The sequence below is a fragment of the Syngnathus acus genome, chromosome 24, assembly GCF_901709675.1.
Source record: "Syngnathus acus chromosome 24, fSynAcu1.2, whole genome shotgun sequence".
NCBI lineage: Eukaryota > Metazoa > Chordata > Actinopteri > Syngnathiformes > Syngnathidae > Syngnathus > Syngnathus acus.
The window spans coordinates 1,959,894-1,969,729 of NC_051108.1; the positions used below are offsets into that span (position 1 = coordinate 1,959,894).

Sequence of the window (9,836 nt, forward strand, 5' to 3'; positions counted from 1 at the left end):
TATTGAAAAATCAACTGACTGACGTTTTACAGCCACGTTACTCAACCGTTACGTTTTATATGATGGCTTTTTTTTTTGGGTGAGAACACAAAGATATGAGAGGCTGTATTCCATATGCTCTGCTCCACTGGACCAGAGCGCACTTGAAGGGAATTCTGAATATTAAGTAAAATAAAATCTTTGTTTTTCACATTTTTATTTGTCTTTTAAACTTCATCACATGCTCAGACGACAAATGAGATTTGGTTTTGCAATGTTCGGTCCTGTCCACCAGGGGTCGATGTACTTGGTGGCTCGTCTTAATCCATCGGAAGTGACGAAAGGAGGCTCGACGTGTGGCCTTCAGACGCTGTAGGAAAGAATCTCTGCAGCGTGTGGTGTGCATGTAAGATTCCCGTGTTAGAAGGTGGGAACAGATCCATATTTCATTATGTTTTCAGTTTTTTCGGGCTATTTTACCTTTTTTTCCTGGAATGTTAAAGTTCTACGAAATACCGAATACCTTTCACAACTAGTGTTTTTTTTTCTTTTTCAGGGAGTGCACGAAGGTACATGAACGCATCATCAGCTTCCACTGAGTGAAGCTTATCAGAAAAGGTACGTACACTTTTCACTCCTTTTCCCATGAGGTTTATTCAACACATTTCGAGCGAGAAACTGAAACAAACGTTTCTGCAATGTGACGTTCTCGTCCAGCTAAGTGACGTTCCGGTTTACCTGGAGCAGCACGTGACACCACCGACATGTCCTTCCGAAACAGCAACATTTAAAGTCGATGCATTGTTTTTGCAAACGCACTTTTTTGGTCACTAGAAAACGGAGTCCATCCTCTTGGTTTTAGAAGCCGCTCTTTCATTCGGCGTTGTGAGTCAGTTCAAAACGTTTTCCTATATTCGGACTGTAGTTGCCGTAAATTCTTGATATTCTGATGGATGCGTTTCATCTCCAGTCTAACAAGTTAATTGAATAAACGACGTAACGTCACTTATTTGGAGCCTAAAATGAGTGGAGTCACGTTGAGACGTTCTTAACTAGTCTCTTCAGTTTAACGTTGCTATGATGCTTATTTCATGACATCTGGAATTTGTTTTAAAAAATTTTAACCAAAGCACATATTTGATGACAAATTGATAGTTTTGTTTGATAGTGAGGATGGCGGGCCTGTGGCGGTCCTACCAGGCCCTGATGGCAAGACGCCCCTGGACTGTGCAGATTGTGACCGCCGGTGAGAACAGTGCACCAGATATGGAAATACAAACTTACCATGTTTACTTTCATTTAAAAAAAAAACGTAAGTTTCTGTGTAAGTAATGGAAAAAAATATGAACTGAACTTTGCAATGTCAACAAAGGCAGAGGGGGACTTGCCACATTGGAACGTAATTGGACAGTTCTCCTGCAGTACGGCATTTGTCCGCTAGACGGCGACATTGTATTATACACTTGTGGTTCAAATGAACTTTTTTTTCTGAGAACATTTAAAAACAGGATTAAATCCCCATTTTTTGTAATAATTTTCTATCTTTGTGACATAAAAGCCATTCCAAATTATATTTACATTACTTAAAAATATTTATTTCCCTTGTCTGTGTAGAATCTCAGTCATCCAGGTCATAACAATATGTAAAGAATGAATCCAGGCTACTTGACTCTTGTTTGTGCAGGCTCGCTGGTGGGCGTGGGCGACGTTATCTCGCAGCAGCTGATCGAGCGACGCGGACTCGCTCGACACGACGTTCGCCGCACCGGCAAGATGATGAGCATTGGATTCTTCTTTGTGGTGAGGGTCCAAACTCATACCCCTTCCCTGACAAAGTGTACTGTGTTGGCAATTACACCCTAGTGGCTTCTATAGTGAGTCGGCCTCTGTCATTTTTGAAAATGAGGTCAATGACCCCTGGTAAATTAGTGCACTCTAGAACAATCCCATACCTTTCCTGTCTAAAGGGCCCGGTCATCGGTAGCTGGTACAAAGTTCTGGACCGTCTGGTGGTAGGAGGAAGCAAGAGTGCAGCCATGAAGAAGATGATGATTGATCAGGTAAAGTAACAAAACTCTGAATATATTTTAAAGTGTTTATTAAATGATCTTTTGTTGTTGTCTTTTGTGTCCAGTTGTGCTTTGCTCCATGTTTCTTGGGAGCTTTCCTGGCTCTTTCAGGAGTTCTGAACGGGCTGAGCGTGGAGCAGAACGTTGCCAAGCTGCGCCGGGTGAGATATTAGTCTCTGTATTCATGCCCAAAACCAAAAGTAACAGCACCATTGCAGCCAAAGCCAAAAGATGTGTGTGTCCGTTTGCGTGTTTGTGCGCTGGCCGTTCAAACACTGCTCTGCTCAATTATTGACGCTGGGAGGCGGGACGTGTTCCTGGTGATGTCACGCGGGACACAAAGCAAATGACAGAGGATGCTGATCAAACAGGCACTGGCGCTGTTGGAATTAAACGGCAAAATAACTTTTCGGAATATTAGAAAGAGTTGAGTACGAAGCAACGGCGACACTGTTTCCCTTTGTGAAGACGTGTCCTTGAATGTAACGCTTCAGCTCTTCATTGTAATATTGTTCACGTTCCCAAATCATGTCGGCGTCTGCAATGACGCGTGAAAATAATACAAATGGAAAGTGTGTCAGGTGATAATTAGAAACATGTTTTACTCTGATAGCAAAGTCTTGCATGCTCAACTTTCCATTTCCTCGTGTACACGCTGTGACCTTCAACTACACGACACGCTCACTGCGGGTCCGTGTATTTATACGCTAATGTTGTTGTCGTGATGTCACCACAGGACTACACAGATGCACTGATCTCCAATTATTATGTAAGTTTACATTTTCTTTTCCCATTTATTTAAAAGTCACTATTGTCGTTCATGTCTAACGCTTTGTGTGTCAGCTGTGGCCACCGGTGCAGATCGCCAATTTCTACTTCGTCCCACTGCACCACAGGTCAGTTTTGCTGCACTTTGCCCTTAGTCTCTTCACGGATAATATCTGTCTCACACAAAAAACACACATCATAATGATAGCTGACCGTGATGCTCTTTAATTGCTTTGGAAACTTGATGGTCTGTAGTCTCCACTTTCCTGCACATGGCCCATTATCTCCTCTAGAATAATTGTCCCCTCCTGCAAATAAACACATGCTCATGATAGCTGGCCCCACTAACATGTACTTCCCAATCTCCACTTTGCCTTCATTCTCCTGCCAAATAAAATATGACACCACAAATAAATACCCACGCTATTGTTAGCTCAAGTGTCTCCACTTTGCCCTTAGTCTCCTCTCAAATTAAATCCCCCCACATGGCTATTTTTTTTTTCTTTCTATCAGCCTGTGAGATGTTTGGAATCTGAAGGTCTTTATGACGCTCTCAGGTTGGCTGTGGTCCAGGTAGTGGCCGTGGCCTGGAACTCCTACTTGACCTGGAAGGCCAACACCATGTGATAAGCCACGACCACCATTTTGTTTATTTTTCTTCCGACGCGAGTGCTGCTCCTCACCAGACTGACTCACGGCTCCATGACTGGACGTCACATTTAACACAAATAATTCTGGAAATCACACGCACAAACACACGCTTCCCCGTTAGTGTCACCCCCGGGTTGAACAAAACAGTGTTACACGCAAGTTTTAATTCTTTGTGTTAGCCGATTTCAAAAATTGTCCTTAGGCCAAGGTCATTGTAAATAAAAAATAGATTTGCCTTGAGTAGGTTTTGCAACTATACATTAAAAGGGGGGTAAGAAAAGATGTCTATTAAATCCATTCAAGCGCATCTACATAGTCAAACACACAGATGTACTCGGACACACATCAACCTACTGATGAAAAATTTATTTCTCATTAAAGTGCTCTTATGTAAATGTTTAGTAGGCACAAGAATACTGTGACTTAATTTCTGTGTGTGCGTGTTGTCAGCATGCAAGTCTGCATGAGTTTGTGAGGAAGTGAGAATTGGTGTATGCGCGATTCAACACTTGGACGGAAAAAGGCTCCCATGTCACGTGATTAATTACGTTCGAACGGCTCATCTTTTATATTGTATCCAAAAATATAATATGTTGATAAGATGTTCTCTGAGTCAAGACAAGGCGGACAAAGTGTGTGTCGGGGACTCAGGGATGGGGGAGGGGGGGGAGGGGAGGTCAGTGACATCATAGAGCGTGTATAAAACTCTGCGTGCTCGTCATCCTGCGCGCACACAATCCTCAGCGGAAACTCGACCCTGCACAAGCCAAAAGAACAGAACAGGTAAGATGCTTTTTTTTTTTTCTCTTCTCCCACATAACTTCATTTTGTTAAATTTAACATTTTAATCATTTGCTTACAAACTAAATAAAGACATTTTTTGTGATTTTCTGTCTTTCTCTAAAATTTTCCATATTTTTCATTGTCCCCCTTTTTTTAACTTTGCATTTTCCTAAAATCTTATTTGTATTATGTTTTCAAGATTTTCATTGTGCCCCAATGTCTTATATATTTAAAGTTTTGTATTTTCTCAGTTTATACGTAGTTTATATTTGCATGCCAGCAAAGTTTAGTGAGCCAGCTAGTTCTGAATATAGTAATGTTATTTTAATCATTACTTTAGTGACTTTATTTTGATTTGTGAGCACTAAACCTTACACAAAATGGATTTTCATTTTGCATGTTGCTTGTGTGTGCAGACATGAAGTGTTGGTCCTTCCTCCTTTCCTCGCTCCTGCTGTCGGTCCTCCTGCCTCCGCCTCCTGCTTGCTCCGCCGACACCCAGACGCTCCTCAGGGCGGCCACCGGCGGAGAAGTCACCGCTGCACGTCTTCTGGGCTTTGGCGTCCCCCGGCTCTTCCTCAGAGGCGCTCCGAAGGAGGAGGAAGAGGAGAATGATGATGAGGAGGAGATGGAAACCGATGAGGAGCAGACCAAGTTCAAGACGCGCAGGGCGTATGCGCCGCTCTCCATCGACCTGACCTTTCACCTCCTGAGAAGCATGATCCACAACGCCCGCATGGAGGAGCAGCAGATGCGCGCGCAGGTCAACCAGAAACTGCTCGACGAGGTCGGGAAGTAAAAAGTCCAATCAAATGGCGGCCGGTCATGTGACGTCTCTTGCGCTTTCAACCAATCTCTAGTAAAACTAGCAAAATAATAGCGACATTGTATTCAGAGAAGAATGCAGAGACGGGACCTTGACTATGTGTTTGATGACGAATGATGTCATTGTTATTTTATTCCACCTGCACTGATTTTTCTCTGCTATCACCAAATGTTAAAAAAAAATCATTGCTGAATGTTGTCACATTGCCATTTATATTTTGTAATAAAACATGATCAATTCTTGGCTTACTCCAACTTTTGTTTTGAGAGTTTAATATATCCTTTACTTCATAAAATCAGAAATAAAAGGTAAAGAATTAAACATTATGATGACTTTATTGCATCGCCTTCTATGTGTGACCACAGTCGGAATGACAAAGACTTTCACAACTACTGTAAGTGAAGATAAAGAATATATGCTTATTAGTACACTTATCTGTCTACATGTAAAATATACAAAGATATACACGCATTGCACGCAACATTGATGAGTGGTCAAATTACTGCAAAAACCTCCCGGACACCTGCAGTGAGAGAATGCAAGGCCAAAAATTATTAGTGTCAAATATTGTTTTTATTGAATTCTTTTTGTGTGTAGGAGGAGTACGGACGCCGGAGAGTTAAAGTAGTACACACCTCACCTTCTGCTGGGATCATGACATTCCGGCGGAGTTTGTCAGTCCACTTCGAAGTCGTCTTCAAGGTCGTCTTCACCTGTGAGTCGCACACACACACACACATGAATGAATGTCAGCTGACTTGTATGCGGTAATATCAGATGGAGCGTGTACAAACTGCGTCGGAAGTGGATGTCGTTCAGCACTTCCGCGATGTCATCCACGTCGATGACAAAATGGCTCATGTTGTCGAAGGACAACTGCGGTCGGAGGACGTTGGCGTCACGGGCGCACGCTGACATTCTGACAACACGCATACGCAAAAATAAATGCACACACTGTAGGACATAACACACATCACAACTACTCGATCAACTTACTTGTCCAGTACGACAGTGACATTCTGTGAGAAAGACAGAAATTAAAATCACGAGGACAAGTATCGGGACGGCACTTGAACAAAAATAGGATGCATTTAGGACACAATTATAGTATATACAAAAGTGTGCAATTAAGACAAAAATATTGGGACGCCACAAGGACAACATTGAACCATGAAGACAATGGAAGCTCACGGGAGTCTTACTGCTTTGAATGTGACTCAGCTAGATGGATGACGGGATGGACAGATGGAGGGACGGCTAGATATTTAGACTGGCCTGGACGAAGACCGCTGCGTGCGTGTGGTCGGCGGCGTGCACGGCCGTCTCCACCAGCTCTCTCCTGTCCTCCAGCCTCTGTCGATGCTCGCTGATGAGTTGCCGTATACGCTGCAGCTCTTCGTCTTGCTCCCTGGTGATCAGACGCACCAGCTCCTGCTTGCGCTCGTCCAAGATGGCCGTCAGAGTCTCAAACTGGCTGGCGATTTCTTCACGACACCTGCAAGCGTTCTCCTGAGGATGGTAAACATGCTTTGACCACATTTATACCGACCTTTTCAGGATATGAACTGCTGTAACTTGACTACAGACCAGAAATTTGTGATACAAGTCAGCTCGCATAATGCTAACAGATAATGGGAAACACCATCTATAGACTATGGAAATTTGAAAAAAAACATTGACATGCATAGATTCTTTATCCTCTGTCAAGCACGACTGTTATTCCTGCAGTTTACACTCCCCGGTGGCCAATTTTTTGCGTGCGCATGTTCTACCTTGACAGAGTCGCACACTCCTTCCAGGTGCGTGATGGCAGCCTGGATGTTGTCATTACTGGCGACCAGTCCGGCGATGCTGTCACTCATTTCTGTCTGCAATCAACAAAGGTTCACACATTTACGCAGACGACAATCAATATCTACGGCTCGTCATGGACTTGCGCGTCTTCATCTCCATTTCACATTTGAGTGAATCAGAACGCGAGATGGCGGACAAATGTCAACACAGCCTTTTGTGTCTTTGTGTGACTCAAATGCTTCAAATGACTTCATCGCCACTGACGTTCACACTCCTTTTGGATCTTCATGTTCGGGCAGATTTCTCATGTTTTTCTCCAGACTTTGATTTCAGTTACTCATCCTGTGTGTCACCTCCACGTGTCCCATGCTGCCCTCTATTGTCTATCATTTTTGTTCCATTGTGTCCCTTTGCTTGCTACCTTGAGTCTGATGTAGACGCTGCTGAGCGGCGCCACGTCACACTCTTTGTGGCACCCAAACACTTTGCACATTGAGCACGTTGGCGTCTGACAGGACAAACAGTAGATGTTGATCTTCTCGTCCTCGTGCTCCTCGCACGTCAGCGACTCCGGCTTCACGCTGGACATCCTGTCCGGGCAGGAAGTCACAGGTGAGCTCAAGATGCTTTTTGAAGATTTTCCCAGCTCGTGGGGTTTATATTACGGTATTTGAATAAATGTGATGTGTCATGCACGCCCAATGAGAAAAATCCAGTTTATTTTTGGATGGCCGAGCCCATCTGCAAACACAGTCAGTGTGACTGTGACACACGCTTATCATCATCCTCATCACAATGTGACTACAACTCAGACACACAATAGAATTGTATTTTACACTTTTGCAGCAACTCTGCTGCTGCCAAAGCTAGAATTGACCATGTCAATATTACTCATTTTTATTATGTCCATGTATGTTGGAGCCAATTTAGTTTCCTTAGCTTAAATTCTTAGTTTTGTTTAAGATTCGCTGGCCTTGGGCCATGGACCTTTATTTGACAAAGCCTTTGGTCACCTGATCAGTCACCTGATCAGGGAAATAAATAGGCTGCTCCCACTTGGTAGTCAGTCTCAGTTAGACAAGGAAGGAAGATAGTAGTGACATCGTTTTTTACCGCTAAAAAGCCCGCTTCAAGCGACTTCAAGTCTGCTCCAAGCTTGTAGTTTTTGGAACTTGAAACTTGGAATTTAAAAACCAAACTTTAGTTTACTTCTTTGAACCCTTTATGTTGAAACCTTAGTTGAATTACAAACAATTTGGATTTGTACCTGTGTGCCACCTGTTTGCCTGCCTGCCTGCCATTCCCTCTCCCCCCCATCCTTGCTTGGCCTACCACCTTTGCCTGCCTGCCATTGCCTCTCTCCCTCGGCCTGCATGCCTGCTTGCCTCCATTTTGGACATTCTACCTCCACCTTCAAAAGGGTAGGAGCAACAGCTGTACACAGTGTTTTAAGATAAGCGTGTGACAAGAACTATACAACATCTAACCTTTGAAATTTAAACTGAACTGAAACTGACACTCACAATGTACAATATGTACAAAAATAATCGAAATAATTCTCTAATCCATTGTTAAACATCATCTTTAAAAATATCAACATTGACGTCAACATTGATGAAAAGTGCCATTGAAAATAAAACGGGGTGAAACGCTGCCCTCTTGTGGCTGTATTATTTATTACAACTACTGAACACCCACATGACTATTTTACCATGTGGCTTTGTTTGATATAATTTACAATGACAAGTTTTACAAAGATAATTATTCTGAGCAATTTTAGTTCAATATGTTGTTGTTGATTTGATTGACTTCCTTGTATATGCTATTTGAGAACGTGATTTCAGCTCTTCATTGAAGAGCCCACCTGGAGTCCTGTTGTCTGCGGTATGCATCAATGATGTTCTCCACCAACAGATTTCTCTGCAGACCGTAGACTCCGTGGCGGTCCAGGACCACCTCATGGCGACACGACGGGCAGCGGAAGCGACTGCCCACGCTGGTCGAGCTACGAGACCGCCATGACGGGTTGGACGACTTCAATGTCAGAGGGACCGTAGATTAGAAGATGTATGAAAAGTTCAAAGCGTGGTGCTCACAGACCTGGAAGACATCGTTGGCGCACTTTCTGCAGAGGTTGTGCTGGCAGGGGAGAATGACGACAGGCTTGGAGAACATCTCCAGGCAGACGGGACACACCAGCTGTTTCTGGAGGTTCTCCATGTTCGATCCGCCGCGACCTGCCGTGCTGCCAGCCGGTTTAAGGGCAGACTTCATCAAAAGCTGAAGGTAAAAAAAAAAAAACCACAACAAAGAGATAAAGGTTCGAGAAGCTTTTAGAAAGTCCAAATTCACTCAGCTGCGTACCTCACCCGTATTCTGTTAAGACCTCGGAAGTCTCCATCTGACTGACCGGCTCAGTGACTGTTTCTATTTTTAGCCGGGGTGTTTGTTGTGGATTGTGTTTCTGCCCAAAGCACATTCCAGTACACCCAATTACTCCCTGGGCGAGACCATTTTAGACGGGACTGTGGCCGAACGGTATACCGTGTTTTTCCATGCAAAATGCGCCCCCGTGCATAATACGCACCCTAAAAATGGCATGTCGATGCTGGAAAAAAGCCTGTACCCATGTATTCTGCCGGTCAGTATCACTGCGCATGCGCTAGCAAACTCGATAGCGAAGAAATGTTTCGGATTTGTGTAGGGTACTTTGTGACAGCAAACGAGCAGGTGATCGAGCAAGCGTCTGATACGAGAGCATTGTGTTCGTATGGAGCGTGTTTGAAGTGAACAGCAGAGAAGAAAGGAACAAGGCAAAGTGTTGTGAAATAAAATATTACCTGTAATACGCATTTAGGTAGAGAACTGAACTCTCGCTCTTTATATAGCTGATGTGTCTTGCGCATCCGTTCTGCGCTGTAATGGCGGCCTCCGTATGATATCCGGTCTGCGATGGAGATTAAAAA

General features: G+C 43.7%; 3 protein-coding genes across 7 annotated transcripts; 2 read left to right on the forward strand and 1 right to left on the reverse strand.

The window, feature by feature from the left end:
• The first annotated feature begins 355 nt into the window (after nt 1–355).
• Nucleotides 356–3,707, forward strand: mpv17 (mitochondrial inner membrane protein MPV17). 2 transcript variants are annotated; one of them, XM_037244464.1, is made up of 9 exons: nt 356–406; nt 537–598; nt 1,147–1,225; nt 1,664–1,779; nt 1,947–2,039; nt 2,114–2,209; nt 2,785–2,817; nt 2,892–2,944; nt 3,374–3,707. In XM_037244464.1, the coding sequence occupies exons 3-9, from the start codon at nt 1,153–1,155 to the stop codon at nt 3,441–3,443; spliced, it is 534 nt and encodes a 177-aa protein (XP_037100359.1). In that variant the 5' UTR covers nt 356–406; nt 537–598; nt 1,147–1,152; the 3' UTR covers nt 3,444–3,707. The 2 variants fall into 2 exon arrangements, with proteins under 2 accessions (XP_037100359.1, XP_037100358.1); XM_037244463.1 differs by lacking the exon at nt 356–406 and having other exon boundaries at nt 533–597.
• A 158-nt stretch (nt 3,708–3,865) lies between these two features.
• Nucleotides 3,866–5,321, forward strand: uts1 (urotensin 1). Its single transcript, XM_037244465.1, has 2 exons — nt 3,866–4,250; nt 4,667–5,321. Exon 2 carries the CDS (start codon nt 4,669–4,671, stop codon nt 5,047–5,049), a length of 381 nt encoding a protein of 126 aa, XP_037100360.1. The 5' UTR covers nt 3,866–4,250; nt 4,667–4,668; the 3' UTR covers nt 5,050–5,321.
• A 73-nt stretch (nt 5,322–5,394) lies between these two features.
• Nucleotides 5,395–9,325, reverse strand: trim54 (tripartite motif containing 54). 4 transcript variants are annotated; one of them, XM_037244457.1, is made up of 10 exons: nt 9,235–9,325; nt 8,971–9,150; nt 8,735–8,904; nt 7,292–7,460; nt 6,849–6,944; nt 6,352–6,585; nt 6,073–6,095; nt 5,871–5,995; nt 5,717–5,789; nt 5,395–5,599 (listed from the first exon to the last, which is right to left on the reverse strand). In XM_037244457.1, exons 2-9 carry the CDS (start codon nt 9,142–9,144, stop codon nt 5,752–5,754), a joined length of 1,029 nt encoding a protein of 342 aa, XP_037100352.1. In that variant the 5' UTR covers nt 9,145–9,150; nt 9,235–9,325; the 3' UTR covers nt 5,395–5,599; nt 5,717–5,751. The 4 variants fall into 4 exon arrangements, 2 of the variants coding, with proteins under 2 accessions (XP_037100352.1, XP_037100353.1); XM_037244458.1 differs by having other exon boundaries at nt 9,241–9,310; XR_005096611.1 differs by lacking the exons at nt 5,395–5,599; nt 5,717–5,789 and having other exon boundaries at nt 5,878–5,995; nt 6,279–6,585.
• Between the last annotated feature and the right edge of the window lie 511 nt (nt 9,326–9,836).